The 13,157-nt window shown below is 40.4% G+C and overlaps 2 protein-coding genes across 3 annotated transcripts in view; one reads left to right on the forward strand and one right to left on the reverse strand.

The window, feature by feature from the left end:
• Positions 1-1,954: 1,954 nt before the first annotated feature.
• dctn6 (dynactin subunit 6) lies at positions 1,955-7,903 on the reverse strand. Of its 2 annotated transcripts, none has more exons than XM_021578302.3 (7): positions 7,747-7,903; positions 5,092-5,156; positions 4,842-4,947; positions 4,651-4,739; positions 3,267-3,314; positions 2,994-3,136; positions 1,955-2,469 (listed from the first exon to the last, which is right to left on the reverse strand). In XM_021578302.3, exons 1-7 carry the CDS (start codon positions 7,782-7,784, stop codon positions 2,371-2,373), a joined length of 588 nt encoding a protein of 195 aa, XP_021433977.1. In that variant the 5' UTR covers positions 7,785-7,903; the 3' UTR covers positions 1,955-2,370. The 2 variants fall into 2 exon arrangements, with proteins under 2 accessions (XP_021433977.1, XP_021433978.1); XM_021578303.3 differs by lacking the exon at positions 7,747-7,903 and adding an exon at positions 6,582-7,102.
• A 3,128-nt stretch (positions 7,904-11,031) lies between these two features.
• The window catches only part of LOC110500769 (zeta-sarcoglycan-like), a 51,587-nt gene continuing 49,461 nt past the window's right edge, over positions 11,032-13,157 (forward strand). Inside the window, exon 1 of the mRNA XM_021578301.3 lies at positions 11,032-11,674. Within this exon, the coding sequence (XP_021433976.3) occupies positions 11,636-11,674 (39 nt within the window). The 5' untranslated portion in view covers positions 11,032-11,635. The remainder of the gene's footprint in view (positions 11,675-13,157) is intronic.

Consider the following 13,157-nt stretch of genomic DNA (forward strand, 5'->3'; position numbering starts at 1 on the left):
AGAAATGTGTGTGGGCTGTCTATTGGTCACTCTGTTGATGTTATGAATTTTGGGGGCAGTTTCCCGGACACAGATTAAGTTTAGTCCTAATTTCTCCATTGACTGCTTTTCAGACCAGGACTAGGATTAATCTGTGTGTCTACCATAACAAAACATTTGACCTCGTTTCGAATGTATCCGTTGCTTGAATTACTTACATGGCTTTGTAGAAAAAGTAGCTTCTAGCTTGTGCTGCCCTCGCAGCAATGACAGGATAGACATACTCCATTCTCTTTCGTCTACATAGCCATAGCCACTGTGCAAAAAACTGGTTGAATCAACATCGTTTCCACGTCATTTCAACAATATGATTGGATTCGCAAAAAAAAGTAATCAACATTATGGAATTTTTGTATCTTTTAACCTAAACCCAATTACATGGTGAAATGTTTTGTTGATTTCACGTTGAATTCACGTTTGTTGACAACTCAACCAAATGTGAATTAGACGTTGAAATGACGTCTGTGCCCGGTAGGGAAGATAAAACATGTTTCATTAAAAAGCTCCCCTGACACACACACACACACACAGGAGAGGGGTTGTTTGTGGTGCAGATGGAACACCACACAAGGGGCTCTACAGAACAGCCTTGGGGGCAGCCATTGTTCCACCCTGCTCTGTAGTGAGAGTAGGGGTAGCAGCCACACCCCTGCCCACTACAGTGTACCAGCTGTATATCTAGAGCACCCACTGTGTTGGCCTATAGTGCAAGGCTCCACTCTGACAACCCCTGATAGGAAGCACCGTGTCATGCTGACAACCCCCTGCCTTAGAAGATTAATGCCTTCGGCAAAATGTTAGCCACTCCTAGTTTATTTGGTCCAAACAAAGACTGTGTAAATAGTCTTGTTCAGTATTTGGGTCATTTCACGAATGGAGTGCCTTTTGTGTCACCCGGACATTATGTGTGTACATTTTGATAAAACACTCAATTTTCCAGTTGAATCACATACATCTACACTTTAACTAAAGTAAACAAAAATAAAATAGTGTTTTTATTAAAATAAATGATTTGTTTTCTATGAATGTTCCACGTCACGTTTGTCCGAACATCTAGAAAGATTTTAACCCACTTAACCCCAAAATGTCACCACTGTCGTAAAAGCCCATATTTTGTTGCTTTGAGAAAGGAAGTCCTGAAGATTATTATTTAATTAATGTGATGAATTTACATTTGTCCCTCAGGTTTAAAAGTCAACCCTGTAAAGTTCAAATATTGTTAAGAATGCATTCAATTTCCCCTCCATGTTGCACACAACAAGCTCCCCCCCCCCCCCCCCCGTCACAAGGGGATTAAATCATCAACCCTGTCACTTTTATGGTAATTTCTCTTAATTGAACTTCTTGAGATGGGAAAACATGTTAGTTATGAAGTTGAACATGTGCTCTTTATGACAGAATGTTAAAATGAGAACAAATACATAGCTATTTTTCACAAAATTACTATAGACGAACGACACTCTATTCGCAGAATGACCCATGCATGAATATTGAATACGTATATATGTATATATATATATATATATATATATATCATTTTATCTTGATATCATGTTCTGGGATTTATATTCCTACTTTTGAGGTATAATGTTCTTTGAATAATGTTACATTAGTGTATATATGGCAACACCTTGCCCATTAGTCAGACTAATCTGTTCAGCTATCGGAAAATACTTTCTTGACGACTTAACAAAAGGGCCCACTAAGCTAATAACATCAACCTGTGACTAGTCTCATGCCCAGTGTGTCATGTATCTGTGACTGATATGGGTGGAGGGTAAGCTACAAGAAATTCCTCACTGGCACCTCCTTGTGGAAATAAAACAAATTGCGTCATAAACATTGAGGAAATCTTTCATGGACTACTGAGCCTGCTGTCTTGTCTAAACTGATGAATCCATGTTAAATTGTACTGTTTCTTTTAAATATATTTTTATTTCACAGCAACCAAAGCTGAAAAATATACATTAACATAACTGAATCGGCTAAATTTAAGACAGAAAAACAACATATGACAGTTGAACAGACAAAAAAAATAATTATACAATAAAAAGAGCAAGATAGACAAATAAGAAACAAAACCAGGAACTGTATTACTATTGGTTTAGCTAATGACCCAATGGAGTGCTGCATATGGGCTCTCTCTCTTATGATTGGGAATTGAGAAAAGCTAGGAATGTGCACTCATGCCTCAGAGGAGAGAAACGACTTCTTACGTGGTCTAGGACAATAGCTGTAGGACATCAGGTCTAGGATACATTTAGTCTCTACACCTTTCATTGTTAAGGTCTGGTGAGCGTCAGGGAACGCTGATCTTTGGTTAGTCAGAGGTTAATTTCTGACAGGGGTAGAGGTTCCTTTGACAGTCTTCTTCATGTGATGGTAGTTGGGCAGGATCTTCATGAGGAAATCTAGCTGGAGCGTCTGAGGCTGGAAGATACATTTTTGTTAGAACAAATTAGGACATTTTAAATCAACTGTCAGAGGTTACAATATTAGAAGATAAAACAATTCCTAAGCATTTAAATCATAAAATTAAAAACCTATCCCCTGACGACAATATCAATGCCAGCACTAGCATTGCAGAGAATATATGTATATATATATACTTTTTAAAGAACAAAATATTTTCTTGGTGTCCTTTACCACAATCACTTTCTGTACCTACACTGGCATAGCATTTAGTGATGTATTGGGCTAGCATTCTCAGTGGTATGCGAGTATGGACATTGGCACATGGGGTAAGCAGGTAGCCTAGCAGGTAAGAGCGTTGGGCCAGTAACCGAAAGGCTGCTGGTTTGAATCCGTGCCGACTAGATAAAAAAATGTTTTTAAAGTCACTTAACCCTTAAGTGCTGCTGTAAGTACCTCTGGATAAATTACTCAAAATGTAATTGTCTTGTATTATATCTTCCTTAGCGAAGAGCTAGGTGGAATTCATGGTAGGAACAAACCTGAGGCCTTTCTGTCTGCACACGCCTCATGCAGTTAGACCCGTAGATGACTGTGTTCTCGGGAATGACCTCACACGTATTCACCTGGCAACAAGCGCCGACGATACAGCCACTGGTGAGAATGACGTTCTTCCCTAGGTCCGCTGAGACAGAGAGCGAGGGATGTACGTCATCATACAGACTGCATCGAAAATGGCTTCCAAATGACAACAGAAGGGTTCATCATTAATGGCCTATGTATAGGCCACACGTGTTTTAAAAAGCATATCCTACCTTTTGACTCGATGACATTGTTGTCACCAATTTTCAATGCTTGAGAGACTTGAGAAGTTGGTTGAGGGTTAAACATGAGAAGTTGGTTGAGGGTTAAAACCTTGAGAACCTGGTCCAGGGCTAAAACCTTGAGAACCTGGTCGAGGGCTAAAACCTTGAGAACCTGGTCGAGGGCTAAAGGTGAGGAGTTGGTCGAGGGTTAAAGGTGACGAGTTGGTCGAGGGTTAAAGGTGACGAGTTGGTCGAGGGCTAAAGGTGAGGAGTTGGTCGAGGGCTAAAGGTGAGGAGTTGGTCGAGGGCTAAAGGTGAGGAGTTGGTCGAGGGCTAAAGGTGAGGAGTTGGTCGAGGGCTAAAGGTGAGGAGTTGGTCGAGGGTTAAAGGTGACGAGTTGGTCGAGGGCTAAAGGTGAGGAGTTGGTCGAGGGCTAAAGGTAAGGAGTTGGTCGAGGGCTAAAGGTGAGGAGTTGGTCGAGGGTTAAAGGTAAGGAGTTGGTCGAGGGCTAAAGGTGACGAGTTGGTCGAGGGTTAAAGGTGAGGAGTTGGTCGAGGGTTAAAGGTGAGGAGTTGGTCGAGGGCTAAAGGTGACGAGTTGGTCGAGGGCTAAAGGTGAGGAGTTGGTCGAGGGCTAAAGGTGACGAGTTGGTCGAGGGCTAAAGGTGAGGAGTTGGTCGAGGGCTAAAGGTGAGGAGTTGGTCGAGGGCTAAAGGTGAGGAGTTGGTCGAGGGCTAAAGGTGAGGAGTTGGTCGAGGGTTAAAGGTGAGGAGTTGGTCGAGGGCTAAAGGTGAAGAGTTGGTCGAGGGCTAAAGGTGACGAGTTGGTCGAGGGCTAAAGGTGAGGAGTTGGTCGAGGGCTAAAGGTGACGAGTTGGTCGAGGGCTAAAGGTGAGGAGTTGGTCGAGGGCTAAAGGTGAGGAGTTGGTCGAGGGCTAAAGGTGAGGAGTTGGTCGAGGGCTAAAGGTGAGGAGTTGGTCGAGGGTTAAACGTGACGAGTTGGTTAAGGGTTGAAGGTGAGGAGTTGGTTAATGGTTGAAGGTGAGGAGTTGGTTAAGGCTTGAAGGTGAGGAGTTGGTTAAGGGTTGAAGGTGAGGAGTTGGTTAAGGGTTGAAGGTGAGGAGTTGGTTAAGGGTTGAAGGTGAGGAGTTGGTCGAGGGCTAAAGGTGATGAGTGTTAAGACAGTTTCTTCAACTGCTCCAAAAACAATTTGGGAGATAACACCAAACAAACATGTCATTACACTACTTTGTTTTTACTCCTCTTGTATAGACATTAGTTAAACTAGTCTTTAGGCGATGTCCCTCATTAAAAAAGCAATAGCATCACAGCAGTTTTCTTGAGCAAATGGTCCACAACAACCGGTCATTGTGATTACGTGTAGTAGAAGGATACCGCAACCGACTTCAAACACATTGTTGATTCCAATCGTCATGGTCTTGGGTTCAACTCCTTCAGTGTCAGGCATAATATTTTCTGGATAACTAAAGGTCGTAGGGCAAAATGTAGAGAAACAAAAAAAGAGCGTGTTAAAATTGACGTGGATGTACTGGATACACAGCTAACTGCAGTCGAGACCTACCTACCTGTTAATGATGAGAGCCTGTTCCTCAATCAGGTTGCCTTCTCCAATGATAATAGGGCCTGCCTCAGCTATAATACGTGCTTTGGGGTGGACCACTGTTCTTGGACCTGCCGGAAGGAATAGACGATTGATACATCTATAATGCTACACAGCTTGCTTATTTTTATTTGGAGGAAAATGGATAAAACACTAAAAGATACTTGATGGCAAAAAAAAAAAAAAAACAGTATGGAGTATGAATAAAGTCTTACCAATGGTCACATCTCCTCTAATTTCACTCTCTACACACACAACTGCTCCAGCTGCAATGTTGGCACTGCAAGAGTTGGCAGAAAATACATGAAATTGTGATGGTAGCTAGTCATGGCTTGCCTGACTACTCCAACTGAATTCTTCCGCTACTCCGTCGTTTGTTACATACTTCAGTCTGGAGATCGCCGTCGTTGAAGTCGTTTGTGGTGATGTCAAAATGAGGGGTGTGTTGTACCAAAAAAAGTAACCAGCGATTGGATCATCTCTAACCAATCAAAGCCAATGAGGATATTTCAAAACGCCGCTTTACCCACATGTTCTGCGATGGGGGTCCCAGAAAAAAAAAAAACAATAAGACATCTAGAGTGGATTTCCATTCTAGAAATCGTCAGGGAGGTACTCAGATTCAGAATCAATGGTGGAGTTAGATTTGCATGGCCCGGTGCCCCGAATGGGTGGCAATCTTACCAACAGAATGGTCCAAAATGTCCAAACTCCGCCCACCTGGGGCACTGGGACATGCAAAAACGAACTCGACCAATGCTGAGAGAAACTAACATCTGTGGCCGTAGCAAGGAGTTCGGGTAGCAATCTTACCAACAGAATGGTCCAAAATGTCCAAACTCCGCCCACCTGGGGCACTGGGACATGCAAAAACGAACTCGACCAATGCTGAGAGAAACTAACATCTGTGGCAGGCAAAGTCATGACAGTGGGTTAACTGGTCTAGGAATAGTGGGTTAACTGGTCTAGGAACAGTGGGTTAACTGGTCTAGGAACAGTGGGTTAACTGGCCTAGGAACAGTGGGTTAACTAGTCTAGGAACAGTGGGTTAACTGGCCTAGGAACAGTGGGTTAACTGGTCTAGGAACAGTGAGTTAACTGGTCTAGGAACAGTGGGTTAACTGCCTGTTCAGGGGCAGAACGACAGATTTGTACCTTGTCAGCTCGGGGTTTGAACTTACTAGTCCAACGCTCTAACCACTAGGCTACCCTGCCGCCCCATATACACTAAGCTATCTATTTACTAGCCTACTAGGTCCAATTAAACATGTTTATTTGTTGTAAAGGCTCCTTGGGGAATATGAACCCATTACAGCCAGGAAAGGTGAGCAATATATTCTGCAATAGAGCCCCACAGCAGAGGTGTCATAATACCCATCAAACCTAGCAGTCGAACAGGGAAATGGTTCTAATAATTTTTCCACAATACATTTTTTTCCCCATTGGGGATTTTTTTAGAAACACTTCAAATAAGGGTTTTGTTTTGTGTAGGCTTACTTTGGTGTGACGTTTTGATAACCTTCTCTTGGACAAGGTCTCAGATTCAAAATGGCTAATTAGCATCATCTCTAGCTGGAACATTTACTAACAGTTATTGTGTACATTTTACAAGAAGGTTTACAGAATTGCCCATTTAAAGAAATGTTGCCAAATTATTCATTACTACATTTAGCTAACATTTGATAGTTAATCCAGAAATTCTTACCTTTGCATCGGTTCGGCAGTCTCGACCAGGTCATCATGGCATTTGTAGTTCGTTATGATAGCCACATTAGCCACCAATTAGCATTACATTTTTGGGTGGTAAATACAGGTGAATATATTGATAAAAGTCAACTTGTCCTAGAGAGATTTAAACAGCATGCCAAGGTAAGCCTACACGAAACACAGCCCTTACTTTAAGTATTTCTAAAAATCCCCTATGGAAAAAAAATGTATGGTGGAAAGACAATTGGAACCATGTCCATGTTTGACCGCTAATTTTTATGTGTACTATGACTCTTACTGTGGTACTCTATAGTTATGAAAATAAAATAAATAGGAAAAAGATTCCTGTGTGTAATTATAAGATTCCTGTCTATTTTAGATTCTAAAAATAAACACACATTAACGACAAATGGCTGCAATCTTGTTAATATGTTTTCTGTTTTTTGTTGACTAAGCTTTTCATCAAAATACTTAGAACCATCGTAACCAACGACATTTCAACAACTACAGCATGGTCTAAGGTTTGCGGTGACGTGAGCACATTCTCACGTCAAGTTCCATTTTTTAAATTTTTATAAAGACCAACTTTTGCACGAAAAACTGGTGCACATTTTGGGGTATATTTTATATGTACGATTTATAAACGTCAGTTGTTAGTCTTTTTTTTAACCTTTGTAGGCAAGTCAGTTAAGAACAAATTCTTATTTTCAATGACGGCCTAGGAACAGTGGGTTAACTGCCTTGTTCAGGGGCAGAATGACAGATTTGTACCTTGTCAGCTCGGGGGTTTGAACTTGCAACCTTCCAGTTACTAGTCTAACACTCGGCTACCCTGCCGCCCCATTAAAGATACATTACATTAAATCTGTCAATTACGTTTGTTAAGCAACAAGATAACAACACGTCACTTAAGACCAGAGACGTTGTCCATCTCTGGTAAAGGACACAACTGAATATATTCTATCATCTTTGATATTACTGAGGCACGGCACTGGTTAGCTAGCTAGCTAAATGGCTAACAACATTACTGGGTGTTGCCTCTTTGCTAGCTAGCATAGCCAGCCAGGAAATACATTGACATATTATAGCTGCATTGTAGCAACATTGTTCCAGAAAATGTGCTTATTAATATAACCTTGTGACTAAATTAGTACAAATATTACCTTTTCTGTGGCATCTGTTTAGTGTTGGGGTCCGCCATCCTGACAGAGAAGAAGATACTATCGACAGTTGATTATGATTCTTGGAGGGGGGGGGGGGGGGGAAACAGTCGTGGTTGATTGTTGATGTCTGGATACCGCAATTCTACTTCTCTACTGCCCTCTGCTGTATTACTTTGGTGGTGCGATTCAGTCACACCAAGATTTCTATTGATTTCAGCTTTATCAGAGAGGAATACCACCATTTTTTTGGCTTATTTACTGTAATCACCGAGTTTTTAGACTTGCTGCAGTCTGCAGAACTTCAATTATCGTTGAGAAGGTAAAACAGTCTGACTAAATATATTCCATATAAGAGAACCAATGATCTAGTCTAGGCCTACATCATCACCCAGTGATCAACACACCAAGGATCAATACATTACCAGGGCACATGCCAAGGGAACCTGACCTCCAGGGGGCCCACATTGATTTTGTTAGTTCATTCTCACTCAGATATCATATACAGTGCATTCGGAAAGTATTCAGTATCCCTTGACTTTATCACCATTGTGTTACGTTACAGATTTATTCTAAAATGGATTAAATGAAATATTTTCCTCATCAATCTACACACAATACCCCATAAAGACCAAGTAAAAACAGTTTATTTGAAATGTTTTGCAAATGTATTAAAAATAAAAAAACAGATACCTTATTTACATATGTATTCAGACCCTTTGCCATGAGATTATGAAATTGAGCTCAGGTGCATCCTGTTTCCATTGATTATCCTTAAGATGTTTCTACAACTTGATTGGAGTCCACCTGTGGTAAATTCAATTGATTGGACATGATTTGGAAAGGCACACACATGTCTATATAAGGTCCCACAGTCGACAGTGCATGTCAGAGCAAAAACCAAGAAAAAACCAAGCCATGAGGTCGAAGGAATTGTTTGTAAAGTGCCGAGACAGGATTGTGTCGAGGCACAGATCTGGGGAAGGCTACCAACAAGTCTACACTAGGAGACTAGATTAACTAGGAGACTAGTGTAGAATTGCGGGAAATGAAGTTCCAAGCTTACATTTTTCTCTCCACCGTCAAGATAGGAATGTTTGGTGTTTAGTTTTTATTTATTTTCTGTATAAGCGAGTGGTTTTAATTTTTAAGTATAAAGGGGTGGGGTTTCTTTTAAGTATAAGAGGGTGGGTGGTGTAGGTAGTGGAATAGCTGTCTATCTCCTGATTCCTCCTCTCTCTTCCACCCTCCATCCCACTTATTCCTCCCAGCTCGGTCATGTGGCTGTCACACTGAGGAATCCGAGAACGGAAGAAACAGTAAAATAATTGATGCAGTTACAGTACATACTCTGAGGTGATTTGTGTATCCAAAAACAAGTGCTAAAGGAGGTCCATTCAATCTCGACTGTCTCATGCGAATGCTAGAAGAGTAGCATCTCTGGTTATGTATGCCAGCTAAATTCTCTAACATTAGCTGGCATACATAGCCAGAGATGCTACTCTTTTAGCATTCGCATGAGACAGTCGAGATTGAATGGACCTCCTTTAGCACCAGTATTCTCATTCTATTCTTATACCCCTGTGTTGGCTGTACAAACCAGCGTGGATCTCAGGGGACCTTAGAATAACTGTCAAGGTATACAGAAAAATCTGAATGATTAGTGTCTCTTAAAACCTCTTAAGGATCTGACCCTTTTTTAGATTTTTGCCTAAAATGACATGCCCAAATCTAACTGCCTGTAGCTCAGGACTTGAAGCAAGGATATGCATATTCTTGATACTATTTGAAAGGAAACACTTTGAAGTTTGTGGAAATGTGAAACTAATGTAGGAGAATATAACACTTTAGATCTAGTAACAGATAATACAAAGAAAAAAATTTGTTTTTTGTTCCATCATCTTTGAAATACCAGAAAAAGGCCACCATGTATTATTCCAGTTTAGGCACAATTTAGATTTTGCCCACTAGTTGGCAGCAGTGTATGTGCAAAGTTTTAGACTGATCCAATGAACCATTGCATTTCTGTTCAAAATGTTGTATCAAGACTGCCCAATGTGCCTAATTGGTTTATAAACACATTTTCAAGTCATAACTATGGACTTTGTAAATTGGACAGTGCCATTAGGTTAACATGAATTGAAGCTTTCTGCCCATATCAGATATGTCTATGTCCTGGGAGATGTTCTTGTTACTTACACCCTCATGCTAATCACGTTAGCGCACGTTTGCTCAACTGTCCCTTGTGGGGAGGGGGCACCAATCCCGTAGAGGTTAATTAATGTGAAGTGTCTTTAGCTTTCTTTTTAACAATATTTGACTACTTCAACCTCTCCTTCTCAACCTTCAGCTCTAGCCTTGTCCACGTGTTTCTTTCTCTCCTTAGTTGTATCCCTCACTCCTCCCAGCTCTCTCTTGATGATCTCCCCCTTCCATCACATCTCCTTGATAACCCTCCCCATGAAGAAGAAGAACACTTTATTGATCTAATAGTCCACAACAATATGTCTTACGCTTTTTTTAAATCACTTCCTGACACACACACACACACACACACAGATTTTTTCCAGTTGGTCATAGGATTCAAACTGAACTTCACGTCTTCCACCTCTTCTTCTAATCTGCCCTTCCCTCACCCTCTTCACCGCCCTCCTACCTTATCTGACTCAACTCTTCTTTCTCTCCACCATCTTCTTAACGTTGACCTCTCATTCTATCATCTTCTCCTTAGCACTGAATTAATTGACTTACTTCACACACAGAGACACAGGTTGTACATATTATTTTCGCAGGTTGTACATATTATTTTCACAGGTGGTACATATCATTTTCACAGGTTGTACATATCATTTTCACTGGTTGTACATATCATTTTCACAGGAGGTACATATCATTTTCACAGGTGGTACATATAATTTTCACTGGTTGTACATATCATTTTCACTGGTTGTACATATCATTTTCACAGGTGGTACATATCATTTTCACAGGTGGTACATATCATTTTCACTGGTTGTACATATAATTTTCACAGGTGGTACATATCATTTTTACAGGTTGTACATATCATTTTCACAGGTTGTACATATCATTTTCACTGGTTGTACATATCATTTTCACTGGTTGTTCATCCAGGGGTGGCCAACCTTTTATGCATAAGGCTGGTGTGGTTGCAAGCTCTTGTTCGACCCAATCAGCAACACGCCTGATTAATCTACTAATCTTGATTAGTAACACTGAAACTGGGTGCTATGGAGAAACCGACTGCACGCGCGGGTACGCGCACACAGCACACAAAGCGCGCGCCGAGCAATTTTCGTTATGGACAGATTTTTTTACGCACACTCGTGTCACGCAAGCACCTGTCTTTCTTGAGATGGTAGGGTACGGAGTGCGGATAGATAAACTACCATGCAAGTGGACTATGCATTTTTTTTGTGGGAAATATTTTTATGATGAACAGGAGTTTAGGGTGGATTTGCGTAGCCTACTGAGAAAAAAAAATTCCGTCTGGCCTCTCAACTCCACAATCTTTGGATGAGAAGATGTTCAGAATCTGATAGATTTACCAGATAGGTATGACAGCAAGACTACAATTTTTTTTTTTAATGCGCCTTTGAGTTTTTTTCTTTCGAGGCATCTAACGTTATATTGATAACGCAAGCAAGCATGCTTTTATATATGTTCTGAGTTATTTATCAGGCTACATTGAGTGGAAAAATTCTCATGAATTTTCAAGAGTCATTCGGTTTTCCTTTTTCATCAGTGTGGTATAGACTAGCCTAATGAGACTGAAGTGCAACTGGCCCCAAGATATAGATAGGTCTGAGTACTGCGCAATGAACTAACCATTCAAGTTGTCCAAATTGCTTTATTTACGTTTTGTAAAGATATGGATGAGTCAACGTCATTGGATATCGAGGCCCTGAAGGTAAGATATGTCAAAGTAAATGCAAATTGATAGCCTTTACTTTTAATTCATACCTGTTGTCTGATCTTGAAGAATTCACTTTCAAAATAGAAATGAATAGAAATGCATCAGCACATTCAACCTGGCAATACATGAGCACGTTTACAAAACGTATTCATTCCGTAAGTCTTTTTTTTTTAGCATACTCAAAGTTTTTGCAAGTTACATGTTCACTGATAATATAGGCTTAGGGTACTCATATTGAAGCTATCTATATATGATACGTGTGTTGTTATTCTATGCACTGGCACATATGCAACAGGCAAGTGAGAACATTCATTGGAGAGATACACCTGCATCTGCCATGTCTTTGATCTCACGGCGTAGCAGTGAACATGATAGCCTTACTCCTCGTTCGCCAAGACAACATTCGCAAAAGGTGGTCAATTTAATTGAGGATATTATGATTCTTGAAGAATATTCCTTATTGGTTTTGGTTTGTGCAACTCTTACCCAATTATGAATCATATTCCAAACTATATGGTTGTAGTTCTTCTAATGTTTAAAGGGAAATGGAAACACTACCCAGCTAACACAGTGGATCTGGGCCGATTCCGGCTGAGAGTCGGGGCACTCGGCTGAGAGTCAGACTCGGCTGACGTCTGGGGCCCGAGTCTGGGCCGCCTTCGGCAGTATTACTTATGGCTAGGATGCGGGGAATGAGCTCTGGCCGATTCCGGTGTGAGTTATCTGGCCCAAATGTATTACTTGGGGCTCTGGCCGATTCCGGTGTGAGTTATCTGGCCCAAATGTATTACTTGTGGCTCTGGCCGATTGGGGCTACTCTCTGACAGATTATTACACGGGCTGCTTTATATAATTAACATTTAATTATTTATACAAAAAAATAATGTGTCTTAATACCAAAACCAATGCTTTCCCCCCCAAACAACTGATAGAGAAACACGAACAAAAAAAATGTAGTCTTCCTTATTTTGTATGTATTAAACATCTGAAATCAGAATTGTAATACCCTTTACTGTGAATGAGTTCTACGGACACTTTCTTATCTAGATATATAGGACACTTTCTTATCTAGATATATAGGACACTTTCTTATCTAGATATATAGGACACTTTCTTATCTAGATATATAGGACACTTTCTTATCTAGATATATAGGACACTTTCTTATCTAGATATATAGGACACTTTCTTATCTAGATATATAGGACACTTTCTTATCTAGATATATAGGACACTTTCTTATCTAGATATATAGGACACTTTCTTATCTAGATATATAGGACACTTTCTTATCTAGATATATAGGACACTTTCTTATCTAGATATATAGGACACTTTCTTATCTAGATATATAGGACACTTTCTTATCTAGATATATAGGACACTTTCTTATCTAGATATATAGGACACTTTCTTATCTAGATATATAGGACACTTTCTTATCTAGATATATAGGACACTTTCTTATCTAGATATA

This window comes from Oncorhynchus mykiss, chromosome 21 (genome assembly GCF_057628025.1).
Source record: "Oncorhynchus mykiss isolate SJ-2025 chromosome 21, ASM5762802v1, whole genome shotgun sequence".
Lineage (NCBI taxonomy): Eukaryota > Metazoa > Chordata > Actinopteri > Salmoniformes > Salmonidae > Oncorhynchus > Oncorhynchus mykiss.